The 16,397-nt window shown below is 42.6% G+C and overlaps 1 protein-coding gene across 1 annotated transcript in view; it reads left to right on the top strand.

Annotated features, from left to right (window-relative positions):
* Positions 1–16,397, top strand: part of b3glcta (beta 3-glucosyltransferase a) — a 90,236-nt gene that overhangs the window by 55,873 nt on the left and 17,966 nt on the right. Inside the window, exons 5-10 of the mRNA XM_030108708.1 lie at positions 6,450–6,526; positions 7,125–7,236; positions 10,796–10,932; positions 11,061–11,124; positions 12,487–12,618; positions 15,934–16,003. Of these exons, the coding sequence (XP_029964568.1) occupies positions 6,450–6,526; positions 7,125–7,236; positions 10,796–10,932; positions 11,061–11,124; positions 12,487–12,618; positions 15,934–16,003 (592 nt within the window). The remainder of the gene's footprint in view (positions 1–6,449; positions 6,527–7,124; positions 7,237–10,795; positions 10,933–11,060; positions 11,125–12,486; positions 12,619–15,933; positions 16,004–16,397) is intronic.

The raw sequence follows: 16,397 nt of genomic DNA on the forward strand, positions 1-16,397 counted from the left end.
TAAGGCATTGGTGGAGAGGCCTGATCACGATCAGCTGATAACAGGAGGATTCCGTCACACACAAACTCAGAAACACAGTTATTTGATGTCAGTCAGCGCGATGCAGAGGTCACAGAGGCCTTGTTATAACTTCTCATTAAATCCCTTCAGAGCCAGATGAAACGTGGTGTGATGCTCGAGTTCTGTTCCATTTGGTTAAAGAGTGAATTCAGCATCGCTAATTAAAATATCACAGTAAATTAGATGAAGCAACTGCTCGCCATGTTCACTCTATTAAGGGACGGATTTGTTTTTATATTTCTCCGCTCCCTGATTCGTCAGTGACTCGAAAAAACTTGCTGCAAGTCATTATTTCTCTGGTTAGTGCTGCTGCTGCGACTTTCAACATAATCAGAAAATATGCGTTGCGATTACGCTCTACACATATTTGCTGTTTAATTACAGCTCCGTTGAAAGATTACTGAACTCAGTTTAGTCCCATGCGTCTCGTGTTTATCTGATGATAAATTGGAAATCCTGCCTTTCTCCCTGAAGTGGTTTAAAACCCAAAATAAAGAGGAACTATCTTGAAAAACAAGTTGAGGTCCAAAGATTGTTTATAGGTTGTCCAAATTATGCAAATTAAAAAAAAAAAAAAAACTTTTCTGTAATGATACAGTTTGTCATGAAAAGATTCAGTTTCTTAAATGATGATCAAATGTTGTGAGATTAGATCGGCTCTTGTTGTGTTTGCATTCGTGATTTTCAGCCTGTGCTGCATACAAATAAACACTAAATCCAAGAGAGAGAAAAAAAAAAACTGCAACTTCTTCAACAGATGGGAGTTTGGACTTGACGGCTTTCCAAGAAGGAAGAAGACGTAAAGATTTTTGATTAAAACAGAATATTAATTGAAAGAAAAACAGCCTTTTGCACACAAAGTAAAGTCTCAGAAAGCGATACAAGAAAAACTATGATGGATCCTTCCTTCATCAGTGTTTCACAAACTGCTGTCTGGGACCCCTTATGGGGACATGACAGATTGACTTGAGGCTTGGTCTGTTTCGACTCTGTTGAAGTCACATTTTCTCATGTCAAAGAAAACCAGAGGTGAGACTAAACCACCATCTGCAGGCGGTTCTTAGTGAAAAAAACATCGGATACGTACAATATGTCCAGACTGGGTCCAGACATGATTATGATTGAGTTATGCCAACTTACACATTATGTGAAGAAATCCTGGTTATACAGCAACAAGTGGAAGGAAAACTGATTTTAGTGCTCTGATATGGTTATATGTATTTTCTATTAAAGCATAAATTTCAAATAAACCCAAATGTTTTGCCAAAAAAAACCCAAATGATGCGTTTTCACTCAAAACTTCCTGTAAAGCTGGTCTCAGTATTTAGCATCTGGTCTGTTTTAATGCTGTAATACCAGCCAGAAATCGTAGACTTTCGCTCTCTATGCTTGAGAGTTGACAGTCTCTGGATTTTGGGGAAAATTGCATCTTGACCAGACCTGATTCTGGAGCTTTAATCAGCCCACCCTTCCTGACAGTCTGAGAAAACTACTCGGTGTTACACAAAGTGTGAGATGGTTCAGAGCTAATTGTGACTTTTCCTTCTCTTGCTGCAGAGCTGCAGCCGTTCTTGACTTCAATTTAAAAAAAAAAGGCCTAATTTCTTTTGTCTTTTGTCTGGTCTCTGTAGCACTCCCATCTCACAGTGAGAGTATCCCCTCTTCAAGCCTGGCTCGGGGGGGCTTTTATTTGTGGAGCTTGCATGTTCTCCCTTTGCATGCATGTTCTCCAAGTACTGGCTTCTTCCCATTAGAGATGTCCCTGCCATTTGTATCATGCAATAAAGAGAGGTCGAACATGAATGGATGAATGTATGCAGTGACTTTCAAAGAAAGCAATCAGATGATTAAAAGATGCCACCTTAGAAATATCTGAATATCTTTATTTGAGGAGACTGAACAGAAAATATTCTACTCTGCTCAGGACTGGGTGTTCGGGCTGAGATAGAAACGTCTTCCAATCAAAGCGGAAAGAAGACAATTCTGGTCAGAAGCAAAAAGAAAGAAGAAGAAAAGAAGTCTTCTGTGCTTTCAGAAAACTTTAATGCTGAATCAGTGCAGCTGAATATGTAAAAAAGTGAAGCATCGGTTACATGTGGAAGAATTAGGGCCCGATCGCTGCACCGTTCCAGTAGAACTCATGTAAAAATCAGTCTGGGAGCGTTTCTCACACATGGCAGACGTTCCTGTTTTATCCTCTTCTGCCCGTGGAAGGTTTTGTGATATGCACCGATTTACACACACACACACACACACACACACACACACACACACACACACACACACACACACACACAGAAACTTGTATATTCTGTGTCAGCTCAGGTTCCTGCAGTCTGACATCCTGCCTTCTGGGAGAAATTCACATTACATTTATACACTGTTTTTGTCATTTAGCCAATGCTCGTATCCACAGAGACCGACGGAGACGACTCCAGAATGAGATTAAACTAAAATCTTCAGCAGCACTGGTGGAAATTCGGTATGTTTTAAAATGCTTTGCTCTGCCTGTGTGAGCCGTGCTTTTTAAAAGCTGCTTCACTGGAGATGTTTTCATGTGGGAAGCTGCCCGATCGGTGGGAGGAACAGTATCATATGGATTGAAATGTGTCGTTTGTGAGTGCAGCATTACGCTGAAGTGGTTTTGACAGGTGTCCACTTCATGTTTCGCCTCCCCTGCAGCCTCCAGAGGGCTTTCCTCCCCACAGGCGGGTCAGAGCGACCGTCTCGCCGTCTCGTTGGTCACCAGGCAATCAGTGTCCTGCTCGCTGTGAGCAGCTCCTCTCAGAGATCGGCCTCTCGTCTGCTGATTAGCGGAGGCAGCCTGCACTCGACCGCCTTCAGAGGACCTTCTCCTTCATCTTTTAATCCTTCAGAATTACAAAAAGGAGCATAATCGGCAACTTCTGCATTCTACACTTTCAAACTAAGAACAACAGATTCAAGCTGTGTGTGTGTGTGTGTGTGTGTGTGTTTTTTTAAATGGTATCATTGAGTCCGAACCATAAGTACTCCTAAAATAGTACTCATCCTACTCAAGGGCTGCAGTTCTCAAGTGTTCCATTGATTGCATTATAGGAGGTTGAAGTCTCCTTCATCAATGAAACAAAGGAGCCGGTTCTGAGTTATCTGCTTTAGTTCACCGGTTATTTAAGTTCTCCGTCTTATGTAACAGAAATGGTGTCAATGTCAAATCGTGAGTGGATAATAAAGCACGTTACGTCTCATCATGCAATTTCTTTTGAGATTTAACTCGTGAGGTAATTAGATTAGTGCCAACAGATCTGGAATGGCTAATGGGGATAATTAAGTGTAAACAGTTCGACACCCGTCGCTTAAATCAAACACGCCGCCGTCACACGGCGACACGGAGCAGACGCTCCTCACCCGACTTCCTGAACGATGAGCGGACCGTGCTCTAATGCAGCACAGAGCCCACACACACACACACACACACACACACACACACACACACACACACACACACACACACACACACACACACACACACACACATCACCGTCCCTGCCCCCTGTCCACACTCCAAGGTTTTCTTTTCATTTCCTGAAATTCACTTTTCTCATTTTGGGGGAGATTGTGTGCTCGGTCCAGTCCTTGAAATATCATGCACTTGCTGATATTTCTCACAAGCCAATGTTTTTTGGGTTTTTTTTCTTTTTTTTTTTTTGTCCTGTTTGTGTGAGGGCACCGAGTCACAGCAACTGAAAAGTCAACATCCGTCGTATTTGTCTCGTCTCATAAGTTAGTATAAACCATGTGATCCCAGACGAAAGGCGAGCGATGTTGGCGGTTTTCTTTGATTGTCGTCTATAATTTGTGATCCGATGTTGAGCAGTGAGAGGGATTTAAAGGACAGGGGGCGGTTTGTGGGGCTGGGAAGCTTTACTTCTTCATGCGGTGTCCCCCCACCTGCCAGTACTGGGCCCCAAACTTTTCATCCTGTATCTGCAAAGCTTCAAACGTTTATAAATTTGATTTAACCCAGGGCCGAAATTTACAGAAACTACTCTATATTCTCCACTGTTGACTCATATCACTATATTTAAATGACTGTGCAGAGATTTGGGGTAAAACATACAAACATTCACTCCATTCACTGTCTAAATATAAAAACTCACTGATCTGGTTTATTTTCAAAGCACACAAATCGTGAATGAGCTTCAAATAACTCAGTGCCGGGGAACGAGCAGAAACTGTTTTTTAAAAAAAAAGCGGAGCGGGATAAATGAAGGTTGGAGCTAAATTTTGAACATCTGTATGCACAAACAACTCTAAAAACAGTTAGTGTTTCAGTGTGTGGACCGACCCTGTGCAGCTGAAGCAGCGGCTTCGCCAGGCCCAGGACGGAGGCTGAACAGGCTCCGGCTCTTTTCTCACCGATATTTTTACTCTGCTTATTTACTTGCTGCTTGCTTTCTTTGCTCTGTGGTTATTTAGGTTTATGTGAGTGGTTAAAAAGAAAGCATGATGCAGGCAGACTGACTGAAGAGGGGAGAGGGTTTAATCAGCTTCTTCTTCTTCCTGCTTCTTTCCAGCGTGTCGAGTTTTCATTTCCACTGCATTCATTGTTCTCATTTACTTTTTATTTTTTTTTATGTTTTAAATAGAATTCTATGAACAAACGAAGGATATTTGCTAATTGTGCAGTCTATAAAGGTCATGTTTGTATCCACCTTCACTAACAGGCTGGTCAATTAACCTCAAACGCATTTTTGAACCAAGAGAACACAGAAGGATCGCCACGCGGAGCCCGAACCACAGATGCTGTTGCTACGAGGCGAAGGGTCTCGCCGCTGCTATCTTCTTCTGTTTTAATGACTTGTTTGTAGCAAAAGTTGATAAAGCTCCGGAGTCCTTGCTTGAATATTTCCAGCCGTGCCCAGATAATTGATTCTCTTTCCATCTCAGATTTACAGACCTGCACTAGTGTTAACGTGCGTTGACGTTCCCTGTGCCGTTCGTCTCCAGCCTCCGGCTACCAGGTTTTTCTGCCAAGGTTTCCTCTTTTATTCAGCTCTTCTCGTGTGTGAATCAATACATCCTTGGTGCTGTATTGAATGTGTGTACAAACTGTAGAATGTAGATTTTACTGCGGTAATAGCCTTGAGAAGGCTTTGTTATAAAGTGTTCCAATGGAATTAAAATGAAATCGCTTGTGTTAATGTTCAGTGTGGTGGTTCCTGTTCGACTTAATAATATGTCTAGATGGTGGATGAAACGTGCAGCGTGTAATCAGGACACTCCATTAGCTTGATATGGCTCACTCAGGTCAGACTCACACATTTAAAACCCTTTATTGACCAATCAAGAACAACTCTACAGGGTTTCTGAAGCGTCTTAACTGTTCAGCATTAAATAAACGGCCCAAAAAGCCATTGATGTCTAATGATTAAATCAATTAAAGCAGTGTGCAACATTTGACTTCAAAGAGGTAAATACTATAAATATCATATTTCACAGCACAAATGTAAAATTTACCTATGTTTTTGAGTAAAGTAATGGTTTCCTGTGAGTCTGTATATGTGCAGGAGTCCAAATTTCATCCTGTGTGCTGTTGACCTTCAAGGCTGAAGTTAGTGTTTGAGAAGAAGGTGTGTGTGTTGACCATATACTTCCAGTTTTGTGAGGGTTTTTTTAAGAGTTCAATCTGACACACACTTTCAAGAAGCTGAAACTGTTCACTTTTAATGCCAACCAGTAAAATACCTGCAGAAAAGCAGTTTTTCATCCTGCCTCTGACAACCTGGCTCCTTCTCTCATTCACTATATTCCTCATTTCAACAGAATTAAACAGCTTCACATTTATAAATCCTGACAATTCATGAAAAACCTCTCGCAAATAAATCTATTGAACACATTTGTGGTTTTATAACTCATATAGCATCTAGAACATTCAAAAACTGGACATAGACAAGGTTTGTATTTGACAAATTTCTAAGCTGAGCTTTTCAATACTTTGAAAAACTGGTAGTAATATGGACGAACGACCAGATATTAAGAGTAGAGGTTATCTGAGACAAAGAGTCAGCAGCACCCAGTCTGCATTTCACAGAGGAAATTAGCTTTGGTGTGAAAAGGTTAAAAGAAATAAGTCTTGTTCCACTGAAAGGAATAATCCGATTGTGTGCGTATGTGTGCATATGTGTGCGTGTGTGTGCGTGTGTGTGTGTGATTCCCATTTTCTCCTATATGGTTGAAAAAAAAAGCCCTTCTTTCACTTCTTTATTTCAAAGCTGGTCTGTTGGCGTTGATCAAACCGCTGCGTCCGAGTACAGGACGGCCTCACTCAACACCAATTTCATCTCCTCGCTCTTCTTTTCTTCTGTCGATGCTACACGGCTCCTAATAACGGCCTCTGTTTCTTCCAGAAACCACCAGAGGTTCTGCTTCTTCACAATTTATCGCATAATGAGGGCGACTGGAGTATCCTTCCTCTGCTGCCTTAGTAAGTCCCCCCAACGCTTTCTGCGCGATACAATTAAAAACAGATTTAGCTTTAATTAGGAGCGCATAGGGTGGACAAGATGTTAAAACTCTTCTTCCAGTTCACTTTGAAGGTTGTGTTGAGGTCGTGAGGACGTCTTGTTTCTCTGATTTGCTTAAGAAAGGATCACAAACACAATAACTGTGATTGATTGCCTCAGATTTTGATAAATCCCTTCTTAATGTGTGACAACAAGCCAATTACTGCGGTTATTCAGCGGTGTGAACAGCATGATAATATCAGCCACATGGTTTGCCTTCTTGAATTTGCAGTATGGCTTTGATGGTTGTTTTCAGATTCAGATTTAGAAACCTGGATTGATAAAAACCTGATGCAGTGGGCTTCCTGGGGAAGCGAGTGAACAGAGTGACGTGTTTTGTTTCATTTCTCGGGGAAGAAAAGCTGATGGCACCTCACGCTGGACTGAAATGAGGAAAAAAAATGGAAAAACTCAATCAGCGTTTCACAGATTTATTTTTATCTGTGGTGATTTTCATTTTCTTCTTCATGATGAAATGTGGTTTTGATAATCCTCCTTTGTCTGTCTGTGTGTCCTCAGCTTGTCCCGCTCTTTTGGGAAAAATTCATCTTGGATTGTATTCCTTGAGGAGGAGACGAACGTGAACATGCCCGTCCTCGTCCGGGTCCTGGAGAAATTCGACAGGAACGAGGTTTGAGTGTTTCCCTCTTTCGCGCTCGCCCCTGTTTGTTTTGACTCTCTGTGCCAAATTCCTCAGCGAGACCAAACAGCTTCCTGCTTTCAGCTCTGGCTCGGCTGATAATCGTCTCAAATGAAGAGATAGGCTATCGGGTCGGCTGCAGCTCGCCTGTGGTCGCCGAGCCGTGCCGAGCCGAGCCGAGCCGAGCGCCGCAGCTCGACCTGTCAGACGCGTCACTCCAGGCTGAGCTGCAGACCTAATTTAAGCTCCGTCGCTCCACTCATGAAGCCATCTCTCTCCTATATGGGTCGTCCGGGAGGTCGAGTATAAATGTTGAATGAGGGCTGCAGAAAATCATACATCAGGGTGTTAATTAAAAGATATTCCTTTAATCAAGTGAAATAGCTTTCTGCTCAAGTCTTTTCTCCTTTTATGAATCTTTTATTTCATCCTAAAAACTTGCCCATTCCTACAGAGCCACCGAAAGGTCACGCGGAGAAATTTTCTGCAGATTAGCTTCCCGATATGTTTGGTCTGACCCGTGGAGGGGGGCTAAGCCGTCTGCTGACACACTATCGTGTATTATGGCTGCGAGTGGAGCGGTAGAGCGGGCGCACTCTGAGCCGTGGCCGCACCGCCACGCGTCTGCTGCGTTGGTATATTTGTGTGTGTGTGTGTGTGTCTGCGAGAACTACTCTATGCATTGATGTGTGTGTGTGTTTACGTGACAGTTTGTTACAGCCATGTGTTACATCGCCGTTCCCGTGTTGCTGAGCTCCCGTGGCGTGTTGGTAACACATCAGTCAAACAGGCGCTGCGGCTTCAAACAGTAACAGCTGGACGTGTTGACTGCATCACAGACTGTAGCTCCCAAACACAAACCGTCACCCGTCACGGCCCGGCAGAGCAGCTGCAGCCAGCAGCTGGACGCTGACTTTAAGGATGAGTAACGGACAATAGATGCATCTCGTCGTCTGTCCGCGCTGTAGCGTCCACGCGGGCGTCTGCTGGATCTGCATCAGAAGGAGTGTCAAGCATATTGCGCATTAATTCAAAAAGCAGGAAAATCATTTCTGTGTGATGTTTCTTGAGTTTTGCACATTTTCGTGGTTTATTTTTCTTTTATTTATTTCTAACCGGCGAGATTTGCTGTTGATAAGCCGCCATACTGCAAATTAAGGGTGAAAATTGCTGGATCGTCACAGCACTCACGCTTTGATGGAAAACAACTCCCAGAAAAGGAAAAAATAGAATTCACTCATTTTCATTAGCAAAGACAGAACTTTTCTTTGTTCCAGTCTTTCACTGTCATGTCGTCAATTTACACTCGGCGAGCCGTTCCCGTCTCAACGCAGAGATGGATGTTTTTTTCATCTTGTGCACTTCCACAACTTTATTCTGAGGAGGAGACAACAGATGCTTCATCCTGACAGCTTGATTCATTACAGCACGTCTTAAAGCAAAGACTCATGTCTCAGGTGTTACAGTCGAGTGTGATCAGCCTCGCTTTGTGTTCTGAGAGACAGAAATAGCTTTTTATTTCAAATAATGGTGAGATGTGAGCGCACCTTACTGAAACACTTTGAAATCAGCCAAAATCAGACGTGAGAAGATGACGGCAATTAAGCTGATTTTTGATGAGTTTTTCCTATTTTCGTGCAAAAGAAATGTCATTAAAAAACAACTGAAATAATAAACCCAACTCTAAAAAATGAATAAATAATTGAAATAGATTTAAAGCTCTCCATCATCAGAATTCAAAATATAATCTTCTGGAAACTTTCTTTAAGTGTCTAATTAAGCCTTTACAGTCTGATAACTGGGAGTAATTCTAATTCTAAAAGTAATTCTATAAATCTGATCTGGCGGTTTTACATGGACCTCAGAAAATTCAGTTTTTAATGTTTCAGTCAGATCAGATTTCATCCTAGTGACTTCAGGCTCCGACGTTACTTTTTTAAAACCTTGACGTTAACTATGTTCAGGGCTTTTATTTTATTGAACGTGATGTTTGTCACATCGTCTCTCCCAGAGTGGCTGTTTGTTGATGCATGCTTCATGTCTGATAATAACGGCAACAATCGGATAATGATCAGATTTCTGACGTGCAGGTAAATAGATTCACCGTCACAGACGGGTGTAGACGCTGCGCTGAGATGACAGGCGTTGATATGTTCAATATTATGTTCAATATTAAAAAGTGGAATTGAGGTTATTCGGAGTATTAAAAAAAAAAAGATAATCTCAGCTCACTTGCTATTTTGTGATTCATCAGCCTGGTGGCCTGAGTGTAGAAACAGTTTTTAATTACTTGCAGTTGTACGATAAGAACGTGTTAATTAATGATGAATGAATTCATCCAGGTTCAGTTTATTAGGTTTATCTCTGTGAATTCGGTCGGAAGTTATCAGATGTTTATAGCATTGTTTGTTTTTTTTTTCTTTAATAGTGATATATGCTTATTTAAAGAAACCAATTAAACTGAAACATGTTCAACACACACACACACAATCACAGGCATCACAGCCCGGACTCGAACTGGGGACACCCTCACTGTGAGAGAAGACTGCTATCCACTCTACCTCTATACAGCCCTGAAATGTATCACCATGTGGGTGTTTGAAATTAATTATAGAGGGAAAAAAAAAAATCTCTTTCCCTTTGTGCTACATGAGAATTTTCTGGAAGTGGTAACAGAATCAAACATCCACAGCGCTCCTGTCTGTACGTTTGATTTGAAGACAATTTGCATAAAGAGTGTGCACAAACTGATAAACTCACATCCGGCACCGATCATAAAATTAAACACTCCTCCAGAACTGCAGGTCTCGCGAAGCGACTGCTGGAGCAGATATGAGGCTGCGGAGGTGCGATGCTAAGCTAGCCGGCTGCTAGCTGCTGATATGAGTCTGATCCGCGGCGGCAGGAAGCAGAGAGCCGACGCTGCTTTGAACTTTATCTGCTGCAACTGGTGGAGGATTTTGTTGAAATATCAGATTTTTTTTTTTCCTCCTCCTTCTTCCGATATGTCATGAATTATGATCAGAGCCTTTGTGGCAACAATATCTGGCATCTTTGAACTTTGTACAAAAGACAAAAAAAAAAAAAAATCTCATTATTTTCTCAACCTACTCACTAGAAATAATTTCCAAGTTTCCTGACGAGTGCAGTGTGAGAAGTAGACCTCGTGCTTCCTCTTGTCAAGTGTGATATTTGGTTCTGAAGGGAGAGGGTGGTGCAGTGGGCCGCTCTCACACCATTCAGAGTTTTGGTTAATGTTTTTCCACTTTCCTCCTGAAACGTGCATCTGAGGCAGCTGAACAACTGTCGCAATGAATATTCTGCAGCATAACTTCTCCCGCCGGGTGGTGCAGTGGTTTGCACTCGCGTCTCACAGCAAGAAGGATCACTGGTTTAAATCCGTTCTCTGTGAGGTTTGAAGGTTAATTGATTAAAGTGGGATCAGCTCCGTCAGCCCTTTGATCCTTAATGGAATGAATATTAACTGAAAAAAAGAAAACCCCTTTTGGAAATGTTCATATGCGGTGTGTGTCTTCTGCTTGTTGATCAGGAGTGGTTTCTGGGTAAGCCGCTCCGCGATGAGGAGTCGACCATCATCCATCACTACGCCTTTGCAGAAAATCCCTCCGTCTTTAAATACCCAGACTTCGCTGCTTCTTGGGCCTTAAGCATCCCTCTGGTTGTTCGGTGAGTCTGACGCTCTCGCCGTGTTTTTTAAAAAACAGAGTAATGCACTCGGACTCATAAAGGATTTACAAGATTTACTGTTTATTTATTGCATATTTCATGCAGAAACCTGTGATTCCTTGTTTCAGCCTGGCAAACAAAGTGAGAGAGGAGCCACTTAAATCTGATTTCACCATTGACCTGAAACATGAGGTGAGATGAAAAGCCCGTTTTTTGCCTTTGATGGTGTTTTGTCTGGAAGGCTCGCCACTTTTCAAACGTTTTCCAACAATGGTGAGCTTTTTCACGCTCAAACCGATGAGAACTTGCTCTAATTTATTTGCACACAAAAAAAAAAAAAAAAAAAAAAAAGGGAGCAAAGCACAAAATTCATCTAACCCTGAAGTGAAATCTCATTACTTTGCAGGATTGTCATGGTGCAGCATTGAGGCTCTTATTTTTTATCACCTAAATTCAGTCAGGGAGGCATCCAGGGATTTTGTTGAGTAAACACAACATCAGACTTATCAGACTGGGTTTGAAAACGGTGGCTCAGGTTGAGATGGCACGAATTCCCTCCTGGAGGAATGAGGCAAAATAATATGCATCCCTGATGTCAAAATAAAGGAGACAGAATTGTGTTTTTTTTTTTCCTGGAAATAAGAACATTTATCGAAGCGCTTGCTGCTGTTCTACTTTCATGCACAAAGTCACACATGCTTTATATTCAAACGATGACATACATTGTCAGTGTCAGGACAGTTCGCTGGTGTTGGAGGCGCTGCAGGCTGTAAGTTAGCAAAACATCCGTTCACAGCGTCGACTCCCCTTTTTGAAATGGCAGCGGCGGTACAGACAGCCGTAATTGTGTCATCCTCATGACAAATCCTTTGACTGTAACGTCTCCATCCCCCCCCCAGCAGAGTACTTTAACTGAATCCCGGGTTTTATTTGGCTCCTCTTCGGAGTGCGGCTCGGTAATACCGACCATCTCTCAGGCTTTGCTCCTCCGCTGTCGTTCTTCCTGTCACTCACCATTCATCTTGAATATTAGACGTGCTCGGAGTCAGCGTGTTTTTATTATAAAAATGACGTATCGGTCCAAATAAGATGGCTCTCATTATGAAGGTACGACTCCTTTTGGAGAAGCGTTCCGCGGATTCTTTTGCTTTTATGGAGATTTTATGGAGAGCTGTTGGTGTTTCTGAATCCTGTACAGGCTAAACTGACACTTAATGCAGCGTTCGTCCTCCCAGCTTCTTAGGTGATTTAATACATTTATAATGAACGTCAAACCCTCATTTAAATGCTCCTTTTTGCACATGGTGGTATTCTCACAAGGTAAAATCCCAACCAGCATGTTCCTGACATGCAGAATTCAACATAACTTCAATTTTAGACACCAACTACAAGACAACTTCACGTTTTAGGAAACATTTCATGGAGAAAAACAACATTGTCTCATATTTTTTAACTTTCCAACATGTTTTCTTTTCTGTATTGAATAAATCATCAAAGTGTGAAGGACTGCATCATGTGCTTGTCTCTGAAAGCCAGAACGCCGTGTCGTTTCAGGTTGCCTTGTATATCTGGGACGATGGGAAGGGTCCACATCTGACTGCCGTTCCCGAGCTGTGCACCGAGCCGGAGGACTCTCCCCGGGCCCGGCGCTGTGCCACCACTCTGAGCCCAGAGCCTCCGCTGTGTGTGAGTCGCCCGTCCCGCTGGCCTCCATTCTCAGGGCAAAAAACCAACAGCAGCAGCGTCAAATGAGGAAGTAGAAACAAGAGGACGTTTGCTGAGCAAATCGAGGCACTTTAATGATGTGTGACCCCCATACGAGGAGCCGGGGAGAAGAAACGTCGCGTCTTTCTGGGTTTTTTTGCATCATTTGTCATCTACGACTTCTTTCACCTAAAAATACTGTTTGTTTTGACAGGTTTAATTTTTCTCACGAACCACAGGAAAAACAAGCTGCTCTCGTTGCTAAGCAGTGTCTTCTTCCGTTGCGTCCAAAGTTACATCAAGCGGTTGATGTCCTGCTATGTCGTCATGTGACAGTCGCTACATTCCTCGCCATTGTTCTCTGATTTTCCCATCTAAATTATCTGCCGTGCGGCACATCAAATGTCTGTATTTCACGTGTTTCTTCAAACACAAGTCCTGCAAAAGCATAAATATGTAAGAGATCCCTGCGCCTAATGACTACGGAGGTTTAACTGCCGGTGCTTCAGGTTAAAATGTGACAAGGTTATGAAATGTGATTAATTGATATTGAAAGGGCCGCCGCCGGTCAGGCTGCGGGTGAAACCAGACTCTGGGTTTGATTTAACAGGCGGGGGAAGGGGAGGCTGCAAACTCTTATCCAGTCAAATGCTACTGCACCAGCAAACCAGACAAAACATCCTTAATAAATCCATCAGTCCATTATTACTATCACCGATCGCTGCTGAGATCCACAGACAATACAAGCATTGGCAGACGTCTGCTAATTTTACTCAGCATTATTTCATCAGTCTTTATATATATAGAACCAGCAGCCATCATTTCTGTTTACACTCATGGTTTATTTTATGATTTGCATTTAAATGGAATGAATTTCATCACCTTGAATTCTCAGACTGCGTTTTGATAAATAAACCATCCGTCCATCAGTCCTTCTGTACTGCTCATTCCCATTCAGGTACACACACATAAATGATGCTCAGTTCAGTGCACGTGCACGTTTTCAGACTCGGAGAGGACGACCCAGAGAAAATCTTCGCGCGCGCAGGGAGAACATGCAAACTCCACACAGGAATACAGGGAGATCAGCCTGTCAGGAAGTGACTGGAGGAGAGAAACATGGAGTTCAGGTCACAGTGAAGGAAGGTCGGGCGTTTCGCTGACGTTTTAATGAAGCTCCTCTACGTGATTGTTGCAGATTCTCGTCTCAAACATTCGTTTGTTGGTGGTTTTTGGTTTCTTGGATGATTCCCCACAGGGTACCTGATGTGCTGTTGATATTATGTTTGCCGGGGCTGAAAAGAAGTTTGCTTTGCCGACTCACGAGGAGGACCAGCCGTCCTGCAGCCTGCAGCGGCTCACTGCTCGCACAACATGAAATGATGGATGGTGCTGGAGAGCGGAGCTGGTTGATGCTGCGACCGACTGCTGGTTGAAACTCGGGATTCCAGCTGAAAATGTCCTAGTTTGGAGTTTTTCTCCTCACATTGATGTATATACATATAAAATCCCATCTGATCTTTTCATTTCTTATTCAAATCACACGCTGCTCACCGCCAGCTTTTGTGGTCTTCAGTCTGGCGCGTGTTTGCAGCCGTCTGAAGTGTGGGATTTAAATTCGTATCTCTCTCGGTGGAACTCACCGTCCTCATAAAACTGCATTCGTCTGAAGAGAAAGCAGGACGAGCAGCCGGTGGAGAACCCGGAAGGTCACGGGTCTAATGGGTATTCAGCGGGAGGATTCCATTCACGCTGAACAAGGGGGGACGTGTCCTAATCGCACGGCGTTGGAAGCGGTTGCAGGACAAATTGCCCGTTGCGGCCCGAGCAGCACTCCGCTGGAGTGTCGGGGAAAAAGAGTGAAGAGTCTCAGGAGGCGCATTCAGAAAGGTGAAGGATCCTTTTTATTCCAAACGCCGACTCCCACTTCAGGTCAACGGTTGAAAAGCGGCCCTTTCTTCACAGACCTTCGTTCCATCGGCATCTGAACTTCCGACACATTTTCTGATGAAAATTAATTACCAGAGCTGCCGTGTCAAACATCCGCTTCACAAACTGCAACTCTTCTGCTCCTGGTCCGCAATTTGATGTAAAACACAGACTAATACAATTTAACCTCAGAAATAAATACTATGCAAATTTTTGTTTCTTCTGAAATTTAAATGATGCAATTCTATGAAATGAAGAAGCGGCTCTGCACGGAAAGCAGCAACAGAAGAAGAAAAAAGTTGTTGTAAAATAAACAAAATAACTCGAGCATTAGCGCTGTCACATGTCAGAAGAAAGCACCAAGTTGTTTGTTTATTGGTTCATTAAAAGGCTTCATTCAAATATTCAGGAAAAAAGACACTACTTAGAAACTATTTTGAGAATTAAATGTTCAGTTTTTCGTACGACTTGAACATTGATCTGACCCTTCGATTGATTGTCGATCGGCCTCCAGCTCAACTCCATCATGAGACCCCGGAGCTCAAAACGGCGAAGGACATATTTATTGATTCAGGATACATATTGTGATTGGTCTTTCTGCATGGAGTTTGCATGTTCTCCCCTGAGTGCAGGCCATTTATAGAGACCTGTCTCATTTTTAAATTAATTTCTTGTGAATACCAAAAGCCAGTAACATTCCTCCACCTATTAAACCATTTTATTTGGGTTTTAGGTTATGTAATGACAAAGCTGTTCACGTGTCCAGCTTTGCGAGCGGCTGCTGTGACGCCTCCACCTCTGTCCTCCAGTCGCCGCTCGGGCTCCATCGGGCCCGGTTCGTTCTCTCAGCATCTGCTCTATTAATAATCTTGGAGAAGTGACGGTTTGTTCAGCGGCGGAGGATATTTTTAATGTGGCATACATTTTTAATGCAGCCTGTCTGTTGTTGGTTTAGCTGATCTTTTTGTGTGCCTGTTTGAATACGAGCGGAAAAGAATGGAGCTCATTACGTTTCCCTTTGTGTGCGGCAACAAAGCACAACGGGACTTTTCAGTTTCGCTCTTGTTCGCTGTCTTGTTGCGTTATTCTTCTCCTCTGCCTCACCCGTGCAGCAGTTTTCGACAGATTAAATTTATTTCATTTACAATATCAAGTCTGACACCAAAGGTAACCTTGGACCGTCTATAAAAACCTTAATTACTGAATCATTTATGTCCATATTTTGTGTAGCTGTGTCCATAAATGAGACATTTAGCATCACATTTCAGATAAATCAAGTGAAACTAGTCACACCCAGGTTTTATACAGTAAATTAAATTATGATTTTAAGTGTTTTTCTGTATTTTTTCTGTTTGCTGTTTTTGTCAGGGGGAGCCTGTAAATACAGACGATATATTCGTTGCAGTGAAAACGTGCAGGAAGTTCCACAAGGAGCGAGGTGAGTCACTCCCACAAACACACCAACACACAGCGCTTCTCCTTGAATGGGGAAGATTTTAGTCCTGCTCTTTGTTTCCTGGTGAATTTGTTTTGCCTTTGACTGCGTGGGGCTTTACTGCCGCGTGACGATAACACTTTTCTCCAAATTGTTCCGCCGCCGCGCCTGAAAACATTCAATCGTACTGGAGTTACAAAAACACATCCAAAGCTTTGATTTTAAAAATAATTTGCTCCTGAATTTGTTCCCAAATCAAAACAAAATGTCCCACAGAAATCAATAAAAAAATGGATTAATCTTGTCCTGACCCTGAAGACACAGTTCTTTTCAAGCCTTTTTAGTTTTATTTTGTTTATGAAGGTATTTGTACTGATTAAAAAGCAAAGTTTTTCAT

Source organism: Salarias fasciatus, chromosome 14, assembly GCF_902148845.1.
Source record: "Salarias fasciatus chromosome 14, fSalaFa1.1, whole genome shotgun sequence".
In the NCBI taxonomy this organism is placed as follows: domain Eukaryota; kingdom Metazoa; phylum Chordata; class Actinopteri; order Blenniiformes; family Blenniidae; genus Salarias; species Salarias fasciatus.